Raw genomic sequence first — 17,970 nt, 5'->3', positions numbered from 1 at the left:
TAAAAATAAAGTAATGACGTGTTATATTATTAATAAAAAAAATTTATGTGTGTTCAAAAAATATAAAGAATAAACTATTATATCCAGAATTATACGACTCTTCAAAATTAACAATAAAATTGTTATTGGTAATGTGGGACCATTCGAACAAAACTTTAATAATAATGTTTGAAATTGAGTTGTCAAACTTTCTGTACTTTTGTCAAAAGTACGATGATTTCATTATCTCCACAAAGTCACATCAAATAAAGGGGGGGGGGGTGTGTGGTTTCGAAAGAGTTTTATTCTGGTAATTGAAATAAAAAAGACAACATAATCATGGAAGAATTATATGGGAGGACAGATGGTATGTGCTGGGCAGCGGGCATTGAGAGGAGCACCAAGACTGTGACAGCTTTTTGAATCGTTAAAATCCTTAGTAACAGGGTAAGTTTGACCTGCAGAACCCTCACAACACCATATCAATTCTGTCCAAACAAATCCGTCAAATTTGAGCTATTGGTTCCTAGGAGAAAAGAGAAATAGAAAAGTACTAGTAACAATTCTACCACTTCCAACCAATTGAAATTCACATTAATAAAATCTCAGGAAAAGCACCGAATATGCCCCCATCAACTTGGTTCACTAATTCTCACAAGTCATAAGAACACCTAGGCCAAAACGCTCAAGTAATTTATTACAGTGAAAACAAAATTCATAATCAAGAATATTAAATTGTAAGGGAAATATAACCTGGCAATTCAAATTGAACCAAAAATATAACAGAACCTGACAGAACCCAGTATTTAGTTTAAACATATGGACCCCCTGCTTGTGGAGAAGAAACAACTATCATAACCAAAGCTGCTACTGGAAGTTGAAAATAACTCTCAATTTTGCCTCTCTGATCATCTTATCTGCGAAGGAGAACAAAGTAACCCAGATGCATCTGATCCAATAACTGAAAGATCACAAACAGCACAAAGCTGCCCTTCCTGGTCTGGAACAAACCGTGAACTGCAGTAAGGGCATGATATGTCCTTCTGTCCACGGTATATAGGCACATATGTTGCACCACAAACTACAAATGGGTTTCTGAAGTCATAATTCAGCTGGGTTGCATCTTGCATATTCCTCTCAGCAGCCTGTAGGACTTGACGGGCAGTTCTGGCTTGGTTATCAGCGGTCGGGTTGGTCTCCAACAAACGCCTGGCAAAGTTAGCTGCTGTGCTGAGATTACCAGCCTTATAGCAAACAGTCATGGCATTCAAAAGTGCAAGTCTCAAGTGAGGCATTTGAAGGTTACAGTGGGTGAAGTAGGCTGCAAGCTCCTGTTGGCGTACTGGGTTGTCTCTCATTTCCCTCCTCTTAAGTTCCATCTTCAAACCCAGAACATATTCCTTAACAATGATAATCAATTCCTTTACTTCATCAACCTCTCTCCTTGACTCAACAACAATCAGAGGAATGGTATGGAGAATACTGAGGAAAAGCCGTAAAGCCTCCGTAAATTTCCCAGATGTTGTGGCCCTGTAACCAGCCTTAAGCTTCTCTTCAAGCTGAGAGAAATGGAACACAAGAGTAGGAGGGCCCCTCACATTAGGGCTAGCTGATTCACTCCATCCCCTCTCAATTGCCACTGAGATCACAGGAGCTGAAGAGAAGGCACGCAGATAAGAATGGCTGCCCATGTGCAAGTCAAGAAATGATGGTCTCAATGGAGCAAAGTTCCTTATACCCAGCTGTCGGCTCAACAAGCGCATTGCAGTATCAAAATTGCCAGCTGCAACATGTTCAGCAGCAAGAGAGGATTTTTGAATCCAAATTTGACTTACAGGCATACCAGGAGTTGGGGCAACAAATACTGAAGAGCGGGCATTGCCAGCAATTTTGGGTGTATCAATCTCGGGTGGAAGCTCAAGATCTTCAAGATCCCATCCTCCGTTTTCGTTTTCGTTTTCTTCATGCACATCCTCATCCTCCAGCACTGCGCTAATGACTCCATTCTGCATGTTTTCCACATCAACGATATCCAAATCCTCGCCCCAATCAGCATCTGCAGCCTCTTCATATTCTTCTTCAGCATTCCTGCCCACAGTCTCAAGACCACCCTCAAATATTCCTTTCATCACCCTCAACAAGGGCCAATCTCCACTACATGTGACTGGACTTGGAGGCATCAAAAGAGATGGTGATTTGCCCTCAGGTAAAGTAGGAACATTATCTCCAAGTTCAGCTGCAAGACGTTCAGCAGTATCATGGAGTCCATGAACCCTAGCGGCAATATAAGCAAGGGGCAGATGGCCAGCATTCTCCAAGATCTTAACACGCTCTTTGATATCACCCAAATATAGGGCATTGTGGAACTGACCCATCACATCATTCTTGACTTCAGCAATTTTCAGCATTTTGGACAATTTGTCCAAATTCCCTGTTATAAGATAAAGGAATGATAGCCTCTCAAAGTTCTTTGTCCTCTGGTATGCATATTCTACAATGCCTGCATTACCCTGACGTAGGGCCTCCACTCCCAACCGGTACCAGTGATCTTTCTCATCAATTTCCTTAGCAGAAGCAACAGCAACCTGGATGTTGCCACTCTCTAGAGCCAAGTTAAAGCGAATCCTCTCATCCCTCACAAAATGAAGGGCAACCTCAGGGAAACCTTTCTGCTGCAAGTATGCAATCATGGCCTGCCCACAGAGATCAGAGTTCCTAATCATGCTCATAACCTGGTCATATCTCTTCTTCAGAAGGAACAACTTAAACACATATTCAGTTGCATCAATAACAATGGCACGGTTTTTCCCATCTCGATCCAAGCAATAAATTGTATTTCCAGAAACTTTCGTTATGTATACAGGGACATCAAGAGTCCGAATTATTCCAGTATCTCCATTAGGAAGGCAGTACTTGATGTGGTTCAGGGTAGTATATATAAAGACACCAGTTTCATCCCAAGCTCCACTCTTTACACGAATTGTCTCATGGAGAGTGCATTGATGCACGAGCTTCTTACTGGCAATTATAATAGAATGTTTGCTCAGCAAAGCAACTGTCTCCATGTCCTGAGACCAAACAACATACCTAACGAAGGGAGTTTGAAGCTCCCCAAGTATAATCCTCTGCTGGAGGTCAAAAATAATTACTCTATCCTCTGCCCTGCATAGCAAGTTTCCAGTTCCAGCATAAAATATTGCATCAACAATAACCGGAATTGCACTCTTCTTAACAATCTCATTTTTCAGGTTTTTAACCAACACTTGGTTGCTGCTCTTTTCAAGCACTGCAAATCTATTCCGAGCCACAAAAACAGCTGATCCTCCAGAACCTCTTTTTGCCTCCTGAACAGTCTCGCCCCTACCAAAGCTATCTTTGGGTATAATATATAGTTCATATGAACCCCCATCTACATCCGAACAGATAAGAACCGCATTTTCTGTAGGGCTATAAGAAAGTGTTTTTGCCCCTTGGTTCAAGGTGGAAGAACCAGGCCTTCGGATTGGGATTACCTGAGTGTCTCTCTGAGTTGCAAACTCAAAGAAGCGCAGAAAACGATCTTTAACATAGTACATAGAATCACCACTCACGGAGAAAGCAGGCCGCTCTCTCTCCAATTTGAAAACAATCATGCCACTATCATGACCAGCAGCCAGAAGGTTCATTTCAGGATGTGCTCCAAGAATCCAAAACCTGTCGTGCTCCCTGCGAAATGTCTGAAGACCAGTCCTCTTAGTAGCATCCCAAACACGGATACTCCTATCCTCTGAATTGGACACAATAATATCCTGCCTAGCATGGAATAGAACGCATGATACATTATTCATGTGCCCTCTCAAGGTGTCTACTTCCCAAGCCTTTGTATCTGAAATCAGAAAGGTGAGCTGGCAACCATTAGCTAGTTCAACTCTTCAACTCATAAACCTGTACAAAGTATGCTATTCACAGAAGGAACCCATTAAATCACTGGTCTAATTGATTCCCTCAGAGCTATCTCCCAGCAAAAAAAATTACTGTTAGATTTTTGCTATGTAATCATGCAGGCATATCGAATTGATCCAATAATAGCATGATAATCAGTCATTAACTTTTTCAAAAGGACAATAGGGAGAAAAATGTAAAGGTCATTTCTTCTCTGCAGCTAAGATTAGAGAAGCACATGCAGCAGCAACAACAACAACAGACAACTGTTTATAATATAAGAGAGAATTTTTTTTTTTTGGTATGATGTTTTCACTCAACCAAAAGATAAATTAAAAAAACTAACCAGGAAAAGAAAACAGATCTACATACATACCATTCATTCTCCAAATTTTCACTTGCCGATCATCTGCTCCTGAGACAATCAGAGGAAGAGTAGGATGGAATGATGCCCAATTAACTCCCCGATCATGACCTTCCAAAACGTACTTCACAACAGCATCAACTCCACCAAAGAGATCTGTATTCATCTGACTCAACCTTAGGATGTCATCTGCAGGGGCAACTGTTTTCTTCCTCAGGGCACCAATATCCCAGACACGAACAGTTTGGTCCAAGGATGCCGACACAACCAGGTCCTCCTTAGGATGGAACGAGGCACACATGACATAATGGTTATGTCCAGTTAGAACCGAAATACAAGTCCGGGACTGCCAGTTCCATATCCTGATAGTCTGATCATCACTCGCACTAACAATCCACGGGTACTCGTGATGGAATTGAACAGTGCGAATGTAATCAAGATGTCCAAGAAGGGTAAACAAACACCTATGCAACTTGTAATTCCACACCTTGATCTTGTAATCATCCCCTGCCGAAATGTTATAAACCCAATATTATTCCCTCTAAACCCACCATATCAGATCAACAAGCAAGCACGAAAACTACAAACCCATCTATAATTTTTGAAAACAGAATATGGGGCCATCATATTTTAATTAACAACAACAATGTGATTCATCAGATTCGACAACTACGAATAAAAAAGCTGCCCTAAATTGAAGATCACAACATATATAGCAATAGCAATATCAATGCAAATCAAATAAAATTCTAAAACAATGACATAACAGGTTGATATGATGTACCCCCAGAGACAAACAATGGCTGAGACTTGTGGAAATGGACGCCACGGACGGGCCCATCGTGCTCGTCGAAGCGATCAATGAGAGTCCCCATCCTGTAATCCCAAAGCTGGATCACACCGCTGTGAAGACTCGCCAAGATCCATGGCCTCTTACTATGGAAACTCAGTCCCTTCACTCTATTACTCTTCGTCTCAAACTTCGTCAGCATCCTCACCACTCAAAATTATCAAAAACCCTAACACATCAAAAAGCATTCGCATTAAATCTCCGTTTGGATGCCGAGAAATCGACAATTAAGACCAATTCGAATTCCAAATTTGTTCCCATCGTTTCAAATTTTCCGATCCAGAAACCTAAAATTGAATTGAAATGCACGTAATTTTCCAAATCAAGGCGGAGAAAAGAGCGGATCTTACCTCGGATCTGAGAATGAGGAAGGTCGGATCAAGGAGAAGAGAACGTTGCCGGCGACGGGAGGAGCGGAGATTGGAGATCGGCGGCGGCGGCAGTGGTGGTGGTGAGGTGGGCGTAGGATAAGCAGGGAGGTGGGTGAAGGTTAAGAAGGGATCGGCGCATAGATCTTCAGATTGGAGAAGCGTAGTAAAAGGAAAAGAAAGGAAAGAATGGAAATTGTAGTAAGTGATGGACAGCGAGAGTCGTCTCGCGCTACCAGATCTGGCTTCCTGTGTAAATAATAACGTAAATTGTTTCTATACATGACTGTTAGCGCGTGCAGTTCACTCTTCTTCTTTTTTTCTTTTGTTTTTTTTTGTTTTTTGTTTTTTGTTTTTGTTTTTTGTTTTTTTTTTTTGTTTTTTGAAAAAAAAAAAAAAAAGTGTTATGAGTAAAAGTGTAAAACCGCAATTTATTTATTTATATTGCAAATTTGATTCGTGGTAAATGGGATTTTTTTTTTCTTATTTTAATTAATTATTACATTAGTTCATGAATTATGATGATGATGACTATGGATAAAGGAAAAATAAAAGAAAAATGATAATCAATTTTAAATATAGTTAGGTTTCAAAAAAAAATTAAATATAGTTATATATGTAAATCCAATCCTAAAGTTAGGCTTAATATACCCCACAACTCTGATTGACTGGATAATTGTTTGTTGGATTAACCTTTTACCATATGATTTTGTTTTCAATTTTTATCCTATCATTAGTTCTATATCATCTATATCCTATATAATATATATTAGTAGTGGAAGTTTTAAATTTAGTTAATTTTTTTTTTAACTGTGATTTAGTGCCAAGTGTTATTACGGTTAAATTTTACATGTTCTAATTTTATGCTAAAGGTTCATTCAAATTAAAATTAAACTACACTTTTTGACACTCTTTTTTTTTTTTTTGACATTACACTTTTTGACACTTATTCATGGGGATGTTTTGTTTTTTAATGTTGTGAGAAACCGTGACCTCGGTGACCCTGGGTGTATGGGTTGGCCATGAATAAATAGTTTATCAAAATTATGACTCAATTGGTAATATTGTTCCTCTTAAATTAAATATTTTACATTTAAGTTACCACATATTTAATTAAAGGAAAAAGATAAAAATGAAAAAAAAATACAGCATTTACATTAATGTAAAACATAAGATTGAAAACTACAACACATTGCTTCATAATTACAATTTAAGAAAAATAACAACTTTGATTCATAGTTACATTCTAAAATTTGAGAAAATACAATAAAAAGTTTGTTCTAGAACCAATAATCTAAGTTTGAAGGTTACATTACATAAATGGAAGGGATTAGACACCATACCAAAGTTAGTCTTCTCAAAGATAAGTTTAAAGGCCTTGGATTCATGTCATACACTGATACACACGCCCAATCATAATAAGGTTAATAGCGCACAAAGCTTTCCAAAGTTGTCATAAATAGAAGTAGCGCATTTGATCATGAGAAAAATAAAATCAACTTGTTTGAGTTTACAAAATCTGTAAGTATATTTGAATATTATGTTTGAAATCCTAATTTGATGGTTGCATCGCATGTTCATGTTTGCATTCATGCCAAATCATCGAATAACACCAACTTTGAAGAAACTTAGTGCAAAAAATTAGAGTGTGCAAGAGACTATTTTGGTTTTAGGGTTTACCAACATGCATAGCTCTTTGCAAAGACAGGCTGACAATGGTTACTCAAATGTTGGATTGGAAATCCTATGAATTAGTTTTTAAGTGTTTGTAATTTGGGGATAGTTCGGTATTATTTCAAATGTGTATGGAGGGCTTTAGGAACTTAGAAATTATGTAACTCTTGTAGATAGTGTTGTTGCTCAGACATAAAGAATCTATAGTCAATCTATTGTGTTTATGAAATATTGTTCTAGAGCAACTCAATACTAAATAAATTATAATTAAATCATATCTCATATTTCCTTCATATTCTTTTGATTTCAATTTTTATTTTTATAATTAAACTATGTATCTGTTTGGGATGAGTTGAAAAATTCAGCTTATCTACATTTTTAGGTTATTTTTGCTACTATTCATAAGTTTCACTATATTTTTTTGATACTATTAGTAGGTCTTACTGTACTATTCAACTTATTTTTTAATTTATTTTCTACATTTTCAACAAAAAATTTTTAGTTTTAACTAAATAAGCTGTTTCCAAACAGACATTACATATAATATTTTCAACAATTTCTCAGGTTAAATTTTTAATTATCAATGTTTTTAATTTTATATATATATATATATATCATATTTAAATATCTTTCACTAAAAATTTGTTTGCCCATCATACTGGTTAGTGGTTGCCGGTTGGGGACGTTGATTGAAAATGTTGTGTTATGTTAGTTATATTAGGATGTTTTGTACCGAAGTCTTACCAGTTTTTCACAAAGAAATTTTAAATCAATGGAAAAGTATTTTTCCCCAGTTTAACTTCTAATAAAAGTGGTCCACTTCTTGAGTTAAATTTGACGCAACAGGTTGTCACCTGATGTTTAAATTATTGCTGGCATATGTTGCAATATTATTTATCCTCAACATAAACATGATGCCAAATATTAAAGTCATCATTTTGATCGGACTAGCAATTTTGGAATTTTAGGAATGCATATTGGACCGGTTAACGTTTGTTTGTTTGTTCGTTCAGACTTGCATCTGGTGTTTGACAATACTCAGATTCATAATTTAGCTCCTGGTATATGTCCAGAATTCAGTTTGAGTTGCGCCCATCTAAAATTATAGAAGGCCCATACAAGAGCCCAAAAGAGTTTTTAACAGAAACTTTAGCCCATTTAGCAAAATTAGCATAGAGTTCTTAAGAGGTTGCTTAAAACATTTGACCATTTACATTTTTCTAAATATTACTCTAAAATTGTTTTTGAGATTGAAATTAAAAACTTGTTTTTATGATTTTTTTTTTCAAAATAAAAATGTTTTTGGAAAAGATTTGTTTTAGAACAATTTTTAGAAAACAAAAATATGAAAACAATGGTAAAAATAATAAATAATTAATAATTAGAAAAATAAAAAAACATTTTTCTCTTTACCATCAACACTTACTAGTAACATTTTTTTCCATTTTTTTTTTAATAGGACTAACATATAGCCATTTTAGGACATGTCGTTCATGTTGCATCTAGTGAATATAAACACTTTGCAATCAATAAAAAGCTTCTTCGATCAACACCTATTAGTAACAATTTTGCCATAGGACTAACACATGGTTATTTTAGAACATATATTGTGTCAAGTGCACATAAGCTAGCACTCTACAATCACTACTTTTACGGCCCTCATATGGAAATAGATGTACTATATCCAACATATATCAAGGAAATGAGTTAGAAGTAATGAAGTTTACAAGATACTAGAGTTAAACTATGTAAACTTTGTGTCACGATTGAGCTTGAATGTGATTTATAATCCACATCTTTTGGTCACACTGGTCTTGGTAAATGATTAAGCAGATTAACAATTGGATCGTTGTCAGATAAGAGCATCTTCGTGTTGAACAAAGTGAATACCATAAGACCAAGTAAAACTAAAACAGATATTGCCAATAGAAGAAGCATCAGGATGTGTGCAATGCTCCCTTTCACTTCTTGTGCATATTCTGTGGAAGCTAGAGCAAGGACAGTCAACGGGAATGAGTAAGCCCACCATGCCACATTGAATCTTCTCATTGATCTCTTGAAAAGGTTGGGCCTGAAGACCTGACACCACAGAAACTCTACTTCACTTGTTACACTGAAAAAGAATGCAACTTGCGAGTAGCTCCCAATATTGGACTACTTGGGATTTCGCACGAAAGAGAGAAAGTGATTTTGAAGCTTAAGATTGAAAGTAAGTCTTAATTATTCTAGAAGTACTTTCCAAAATGTGTTTCTAAACCCATGAACAGATGGAGCAGGTTCAGGCTAGTCATAAAATTAAAGAGTCATCTGATATCAATGCAGATTTTATTTTCATCAAATACTTTCAATAAGACCATATATGAGTGATGTTAGAAATATATACTACAAATATTACTAACTAATTTTTATAAATTGATGTGTTTCTAATCACCCAAAAAAAAATTATAACATTCATTAATTTATTATTTTATTAAAATCCACTAATCACATTTGTAGCATTGATCAATTTATAAATATTAAGTTATAAAATTTGTATTAACTTTCTCTTTATTTTATATCTATAATTAATATGGCAAAATATTATAATTTCTAAATTTAAAAATCTTGTTTGAGTTAAAAGCTTGCATATGATCTTTGATAAATCTGATTCCAATTACAAAAGCAGCTTATAAATTATGATCTAATTAATTTGGTCAAACCAGCTAGTTGGACGGTTTATCATAGCATTTGATTTAATAATAAAGAACCATTATTAAAAATGGATGTCATAATTAAGCTAAAAAATATCTCTAAACAAAATTTATATATCTAGGGGTTGAGTTCTATCTAAAGTGATTCATCCAAACTACTTGACTATTGTCATGACCGTAATTTTCAATGCAACCAATACAAACCAGAGACGTAAAGAGGAAGAGCGAGAGGAAGAATAGCATCTTTGAAACGATATCAAACGCCCCAGCTATGGACTCCCAAGCCAAGCTCGCCACACTCGGTGCTGCAAAGTACAAAAAGAAGACCGGACTCAACATCCCTGGCAGCTGAATCCCACCCGAAAAATGCTGATAAAGAGTCACAAAAAGCACAAAATAGTGCACTATGCCTATGGAAAACAAGAAAATAGAGGTTTCTTGCCATCCCATGGACGCAGCAGCTTGAGCTCCAACCAAATTTCCGATGACTGATAATTGGCTAGTTGGATTTGCCACGGTTGATAAGAACCTCTTGCCCTTTGTGAACCATTGGCCATAGATTTTTACATCAAGCAGCACCAGAGGAATCACAAAAACCCACCAAAGGACTAAATAGGGCAAGGTTTTTGGAGCTATGAATGGTGCAGATTGAAGCAAAAGAAGCCAAGAAATCCATGGAGCGAATAGGTAGTTGACCCCTACGTTGTGCAAGAACTCTGTCTTCACTGTGTTAAAGTGAAACAAGCATTTCAAGAGGTAAAGCAGAGATAGTAAAACAAGTATAAACAGAGCCAGAGACCATAGTACGAGAAAAGGCGTTGGATGAAGGATGTGAAGCACGTGACGTAGAATACTTGTGTCATTGCTTGGTCCATTTAGTGTCTTCCATAATAAAAGGCGTTGGATGAAGGATGTGAAGCACGTGACGTAGAATACTTGTGTCATTGCTTGGTCCATTTAGTGTCTTCCATAACAAAACTTGGCTACCTAGAGATAAGCTTATTCTGAAATACCCTGCATGAAATTTGGCTAGTATTGAGTTTAATGTGTTTAGCAATCGTTTCAGTATTATGATTGAGAGTACTGTTTGTTGATTATTGTTTGTGAAGGTTGTGGATGCCTCAACCACTACTTCGATCTCAGATTGAGATCCTTGGGTTGCCATAGGAGGATATTAGAGACTTAGAGCCATTGGAAACTTTAGTGAATGGTTTTAGTGTGTGGGAGTTTATGCACACTAGGCTATTTTATTCTAGTATTTCATAAACTATATAGTAAGCGAGGAGGAGAGAAGAGAACGCGAAAAAAATAATAAGAAATGTAGTGGTTAATACTTTTTTTTTTTTTTTTGAGAATCAGTGGTTAATACTTAATAACTCAAATGACGCATTGCATGGGCCAGGTCAATGGGCATTGATGTAAAGAGGTTTCTCAGCTATGATGGTCGGACCCACTAGGCCATGGCCCCCTCAGCCCCTAGGTAGTTCCGTCCTTGGGTCCAACCATCACATCTGAGAATTGGCCTCTCAACTCCTAGGTAGTTCCGTCCCTAGGTACAACCATCACAGCTGAGAGTTTTTTTGGCCCCCTCAGACTTTGAAAAAAAATTCCTTAGTATATATATTAGCATAAAAAATTTACTTTTGGCTCTAAAATTAATATACTTGGTCCCTCTCTCCCAAGCAATTTACAAGCTGACCCATGAAACTAAAAATGAAAAAAATTATCAAATCATCTCTTGTCTGGTTGTCCCAAGAATATCAGGAAAAACATTTAGCTAAACATTTGGACAATTTACAAATCTGGACAACAAGGAAAATCCACAAAACAATTCACATATTTAGATAATAATAATAAAAAATCTTTGGACACAGTCTAAGTAAAAAAAAAAAAATTATAACAAATCAATTATAAATCCTAGCAAAAAAAAAATCACAAAAACCCAATAAACTTTATCCAATTTTTACCTCTCATTTTGAGAGCTCTTTGTCCCTTTCAAATTACTCTACCCCATAGTTATAGACACAACTCCTATACCGTTAATCACTCTATCCACACTGTTAATCACTCCTATACTGTTAATATATACATAGTCATCAATTTTGACAATTTTGTTCTATAAAATCACACTTTGCCCCCCTTAATATTATCATTGATTCTTTTAGGAGTACTACTCTTGCCACAAAATTTTCTATAACATTTTTATAAATTGTTGTGATAGTAAATTTTTATTGGTTTGCATCTAGGCTCATCACTTACAATGCATTTTTACTTACTAATAACCACTAACTACATTAATAATTTGTAAAAAAAAAGTTTGTAATTCTAGCCTTTTCCTCATTTTAAAGGCCAGATCTAAAATCTAAAGCAAAATAAACAAGTCCAAAAAAATTATTCATCAACAAAAATTACCAATAGTAAAGCTAAAAACAATTAAACTCAATCAACTAATTTTATCTAAAAAAAACAACTTGACCCTTTAAAAAATTTTAAACAAAATAATTTTGTCCATGCCTGGATGCACACATAAAAAACACAAAAAAAAAAAAAAAAAAAAACTCATTAGCTATTAAGCAACTAACCTGGAAGCTAGAGTCACCACACAACTAACAGTAAAACTACCCCCCTAACTTCAAGTTTTGGCTCCGTCCCTGATCTTAACCAAGTAATTATAAATAAAAAATTCCTTAACCAAGGCACCAATAATTTTTTCGCCCTTTTCTTTTTCACTAAATATTAATGCATGATGTTGATTAACCATTATTTTAGTTGTTTTATTAATGTAATACTAGACATGGATTTGAACTTTTAACTATAGTTTTTTTTTTTTTTTTTTTTAAGAATCTTTTATATATAGCATTATGAAGTTATTTTTTTTTTTTTTTTTTTTTTTTTTTTTAAGAATCTTTTATATATAGCATTATGAAGTTATTAGGTATAGAATTATATGAAAAGAATAAATAGATTTAAAAAAAAAAAACTATAATGTGGATAGAATAAAGGATTAGTCTGACTTCAGTCAGACCTTGAAAATACTAAGACGTGCCAATTGACTTACTGAATTCTTGATTATAAATATCTATTATTGATTTTAAAAAAAATACATAAAAAATTAAAAAATTAATGTTAATAATGCATTGTTATCAACTTCTAGTATTAATATTCCAACTTTCTAAAATTCTTGAACAAAGAGCTTTGGCCCCCCCCCTAAGTTTGAATCTTGATTTCGTCCCTGGTTGGACCAGCTCAGTTTCGATCTGTTGAGCCTTTGACAGAGCCTTAGTGCTTGGTGCTTGATGCTTGTGAGTTGTGACTCATGATGTTTCTTCTGGTTCTCTGTAATGACCTTTTCAAGTCAAGAAAAAATCTAAGTACTTAGGAGCTAATGAATTAGAACTCTAATTTGTATTGTTGGCAAATCATGATCAAAACAAGTTATTAGTCTTGTTTAGACTTGCTCAAAATATGTCATTTATGTAAAGTTGGAATCGAGTTAACTGCAAAATTGAGTGTGCAATTATGACTAACTCGATTGATAGAAAATTAGACTCGATCGATCGAAAGTCATGCAAATCGTTTTTTTTCTGCAGAATTTCCAACTCAGCCCTAAGCCCACATGATATGTAGGGTTTTAGGTTTTACCCTAGGTATAAAATGCAAATCTTAGCCACGTTTTAGAGGTTGCTCTATTTGCTGTGTGTGTGAATCTTCTGTGAGATCTGAGAGGTGGTTGCCTTTACACATGCTTAAGATTATCTTGAAGGAGATTTCATTGAGAGCTTGTACTTGCTAGAGAATCCAAGAAAGAAGGAGTCCATGGTCTCGGAGCTTACATGTGGTCGTGTCAATAAGTTTTCTACTGGTGGATAGCAATAGGATGTTAGTGGTATAAGTCGTTATTGTAAAACTTCAATTATTTTATAGTAGATTTAGGTTTACCTTGAGGATAGCTAGGTTAAATCCTCCCCAGGTTTTTCACCAGTTTGGTTTTCCTGGGTCATCATATCTTTGTATTCTTTATATTCCGCACTTTGCATTGATATGATTGTATGATTGTGTTAACCTAGATATGAAATTTGGACTAAGTAATAACTTGGCTAATTAACTAGATTAATTTAGTTGTGTTTTAAGAGGTCTAAAAACAAACAAGAACTTTTTCAGATGGAGTTTTTTATATTTTTATTATGATTGGAGAATAGACGTTAATTTATTAGATACTTTGTTGTTGTAAATTATCAAATATAAACTAACAAATATTTCGATTAATTGAAACTACTACCACATAGTATTTATTTATTAATTGAAATATATTTTGATCAACGTAATAGTCTCAATTTGTGGGTGTTAATTAACAGAGAAAAGGAAAGAGAGAGGAACAATTAAATGTAGGTACGTACTAGATTATCAAAAAATGTAGGTACATACTACTAGGCTTCTTAAAGGTTTTTTTTTTTTTTTTTTGAGTGAAGGTTGAGCATAGAGTGGTGTTGTTATTGCTTGATTGTGTGTGAAGGTTAGAAACAAAGTTTTGTCTTGCGGGAGAGTTATTAAAGACCAAGCTTGTCCAATGAATTAGTATATATGAAGACACCTTTGGGCGTATTGACATTTGGGTCAGTTTATATTTAAGAGTTTTTGGTGAGAGTTGATGTGTGGTTGTAATTCCTATTATTAATAGAGAATTCTAGTTTGTATTGCCCATGTATTGTGATGCTAACTATTTTATTATTTTGTGTGTATTTCACAACAATTGATACAAGAACTTCTATCACAAAGCCTAACAAGATGGTATTAGCCTAAGAGGACAATGATAATATTCAGGAACCTTGCAGTTAGGTAAGTTGTCTGTCTTTAGTGTCTTCTGATATTTTTGATACATGAATGACTTTTTACACAAAAAAACACAAGTGATTAGATTACGAATGTACAATAGTACATAAATGAAATTATTAGAAAAATAAGTCTTCATCTTCTTTTTTTTCTCTGAGACTATATATGTTTACACGTGGCCGCACATCAAAAAAATCCCCGGCCCCAACCTGGAAAGCTGCTGAAGATTGAATATAATTTAATTACAAGGTCATTAAATTACGAAGGGAGGAAAATTAAATCAATTATTATCTTTATGTATATCATCAACAAATAAAAAATAGAAGCTTAAGTAATGCATGCTTGAATTAAGAAAAGATCAAATATAATGCACGTAGCACAATCGTAGAAAAATTATCATTATTTAATGAAATGACGGCAAAGAATCCAAAATAAATTTAAACCAGTTAAAGAGAGTAGGGTACTCATGAATTTTTAATTGGATACACATAAACTCCAGTTTTTAATTGGACCGTATATGTCAAGATCAAATCTCAAAAAAAAGAAAAAAGAAAAAAGAAGGTATATGTCAAGATCAAATGTTATTTGCTAGAATTGAAATCCCTTGAATCTTGGCTAGATTTCCAGAAGTCAGACCAAATGGTTTGTATATTAATAACGATTGGCTCACCCCTCGCCAAATTTCAAACATATATTTTACAATTCCGACGAGTCCAACAAGTTTTCTGCGGTGACATGACAATTCTGCAGCGGTAGATTTCGTTAACTCTATCAAAACAGGGAAAGACTGGTGAGAAAATGAACGTATTCTTATTAAAGAAAAGATTGTACAAGTCTTTTTTTTTTTTTTTAATTATTATTCTAGAGAATAGAGCAATGGTGCCAAAAAGAAGAAACAGAAAAACTAGCTGAAATAGCAGCTAAGGCTGTCCACAGGTCGGTTCGGGTCGGGTTTGTGCCCACCTCGGAACCGATTTGATTACTTCGGGTTTTTCATGCATAGACCCGCTGCCAACCGGCGAACGGAGTCGGTTCGGGCAAAAATAGTGTTTTTAAAACACGATTTCTATATAGTAAGAATTCTATTGAACTTTTCTTTAAAGTAGATGACTAATATCCAAATTGATATTGTGGAGGAACAAATCTCTTCCTTAGAAGGTATTGTCTGCTTTAGGAATGGGCCGAGGAGGCCAATGCCACCCGCACAAATTTGCTCAATCCCATATCAAGGAAAGACGCCTCCCACCCGCAGCTTATAAGCATGAGCTCACAAGTGGGGTGTACCATAGTGTGTGTGATCCATCGGCCTCCTCGGCCCATTCCCAAAGCAGACAATACATTCTAAGGGAGAGATTCGTTCCTCCACAGATATATATGTAGAACTGAAAATGTGTTTTTAAGATACAATTTTTAAATAAAATGAATAAGTTTGAATATTTTTTCTATGTTTGATATCCAAATTCATATGTAAACTGAAATTGTGCTTCAAAGACACAATTTCTGTATAAAATGAATCCTATTTAATTTTTTCGTTAAAGATGTCCATTGATATCTAAACTGATATGTAGAATTGAAATAATGTTTCTAAGACGCGATTGCTTTATAACATGAATTATATTGAATTTTTTTCTTAGAAATATTCAAATCTTAAAGGTATGGATGCCAGATATCCAAATTGATATGTAGAACTGAAATAGTATTTCTAATACACATTTTTTGTATGGCATGATTGTTATTGAATTTTTGTGTTAAAGAAATTCAAACCTTAAAGATTTGGATGTATGATATCTAAAACTAAAATAGTCTTTCTAAAACATGATTTTCTATATAACATGAATTCCATTGAATTTTTGCCTTAGAGGTTTGGTTGTCTTATATCCAAACCCTAGTATCCAAATATGTAGAACATAAATAGTATTTTTAAGACAAACTTTCTATAAAGAATGAATTCTGTTAGGTTCTAAATGTTTAGAACAATTGGCAAATCGTGAACACAAACTTGTCTAGATATAGATCTTAAAGTCTATAGGTTTTATTAGACAATGCTCAAGGTGATTCAAGTCAAGATTCAAGAACATACGAGCTGCAGAAAGAAGACTTCATATTCTGCCTGGTTCGATCGATCGAAGCACAGGCTCGATCGATCGAAAATCGTATCTGCAGAATTTTAAGTCGGCCCAAACAGCAGCTTAAGCCCATTAAGGATTAGGGTTTCAGATCTACTTCTCCCACTATATAAAGGAAACCCTAAGCCATGTTTTTGAGTGCTTTTAGAGAGAGAGAAGAGTGTGTCTCTTTTGTATCTAGGGTTTTGTACCCAAACCTCTCTAAGTCTTTGTTGCTCATATTGCTGTTTATGTGAATCTCTTGTGAGATCATTGAGGAGCTTTCCTTCACATATACTTAGGGTTTCCAAGATTCAAGATTATTTCAAGAACTTGGTAATCATTCAGTTGCAGATTCAAGAACTTAAAGATACACAAGCGGGGGTGCTTGTACTTGATTGAAGAATTCAAGAAAGAAGGAGTCCGTGGATTCGGAGTTTGCACGTGGTCGTGTCAGTAAGTTCTACTGATGGGTAGTATTAGGAAGTCCAGCGGGGAGCTTGTAGTCCTTCTGTATGAACTTCAATTCTTTCGCATAGTGGATTCAGGTTTACCTTGAGGATAGCTAGGTCAAATCCTCCCCAAGTTTTTACCGTGTGGTTTCCTAGGTCATCATATCTTGTGTTCATTTATTTTCCGCTGCTTTATATCTTGATATGATTAATTGATTGCTTTAACCTAGAATTGCATAATTTGACTAAGTAACAACTTGGCTAATTAATCTAGGCTACCCAATCTGATTGTGTTTTAAGGGGTCTAAAACCGTTCAAGTGGTATCAGAGCGGGTAGCTCTTCTGTTGTAGATCTTTTGATCTCTGAGCTAATCCTTGACCCCTGTTGTCATGGATAATTTGAATTGTCTTTCTGATCATGTTTCTACTCATGCTTCTGCTGATTTTATTGATGCCTGTGATGGTTTGAATAAAAAGGACAATATTATTTCTGTTGATTTTTTTGATGCTTTTGAAACTCTTCATAAGGAATTATCTAAATTTTTGAAAATTGTTAAGAAATTTAAAGAAGAGTTAAAATTGGCTAATCTTGAAAAAAGAGGAATTGATTGTTAGATTAGATGAGTCTAATAAAAAGAATGAATTTTTGAGAAATCAAATTTCCTCTCAAGATGAGAAGATGAAAAGCTTGGAACAAGAGTTAGTTGAGTCTCAAACTAAACTTGAAAATTTGACTA

At 34.9% G+C, this 17,970-nt stretch overlaps 2 protein-coding genes across 2 annotated transcripts; both read right to left on the bottom strand.

Moving 5' to 3' along the window:
- Positions 1–551: 551 nt before the first annotated feature.
- Positions 552–5,738, bottom strand: LOC111995651 (coatomer subunit alpha-1). Its single transcript, XM_024027570.2, has 4 exons — positions 5,465–5,738; positions 5,049–5,283; positions 4,277–4,771; positions 552–3,844 (listed from the first exon to the last, which is right to left on the bottom strand). The coding sequence occupies exons 2-4, from the start codon at positions 5,254–5,256 to the stop codon at positions 888–890; spliced, it is 3,660 nt and encodes a 1,219-aa protein (XP_023883338.1). The 5' UTR covers positions 5,257–5,283; positions 5,465–5,738; the 3' UTR covers positions 552–887.
- A 2,944-nt stretch (positions 5,739–8,682) lies between these two features.
- On the bottom strand, positions 8,683–11,151 carry LOC111995641 (S-type anion channel SLAH1). Its single transcript, XM_065776666.1, has 3 exons — positions 10,760–11,151; positions 10,051–10,677; positions 8,683–9,235 (listed from the first exon to the last, which is right to left on the bottom strand). Exons 1-3 carry the CDS (start codon positions 11,009–11,011, stop codon positions 8,960–8,962), a joined length of 1,155 nt encoding a protein of 384 aa, XP_065632738.1. The 5' UTR covers positions 11,012–11,151; the 3' UTR covers positions 8,683–8,959.
- Between the last annotated feature and the right edge of the window lie 6,819 nt (positions 11,152–17,970).

The sequence above is a fragment of the Quercus suber genome, unplaced genomic scaffold (assembly GCF_002906115.3).
Source record: "Quercus suber isolate HL8 unplaced genomic scaffold, Cork oak 2.0 scaffold_138, whole genome shotgun sequence".
Taxonomy (NCBI): Eukaryota; Viridiplantae; Streptophyta; class Magnoliopsida; order Fagales; family Fagaceae; genus Quercus; species Quercus suber.
This window is presented reverse-complemented; position numbering and strand designations above follow the sequence as displayed.

Bases quoted from the DNA above. Each gene is read 5' to 3' on its own strand.
- LOC111995651 (XM_024027570.2), bottom strand. From the start codon at position 5,256: ATGCTGACGAAGTTTGAGACGAAGAGTAATAGAGTGAAGGGACTGAGT. The intron at 4,772-5,048 runs GTACATCATATC...ACATTTCGGCAG, and splicing joins GCCATTGTTTGTCTCTGGGG to GGGATGATTACAAGATCAAG. The intron at 3,845-4,276 runs GTATGTATGTAG...TTCTGATTTCAG, and splicing joins GAAAATTTGGAGAATGAATG to ATACAAAGGCTTGGGAAGTA.
- LOC111995641 (XM_065776666.1), bottom strand. From the start codon at position 11,011: ATGGCAACCCAAGGATCTCAATCTGAGATCGAAGTAGTGGTTGAGGCA. The intron at 10,678-10,759 runs ATCCTTCATCCA...CACGTGCTTCAC, and splicing joins TTCTACGTCACGTGCTTCAC to ATCCTTCATCCAACGCCTTT. The intron at 9,236-10,050 runs GTTTGTATTGGT...CTGTGGTGTCAG, and splicing joins TCTTCCTCTTTACGTCTCTG to GTCTTCAGGCCCAACCTTTT.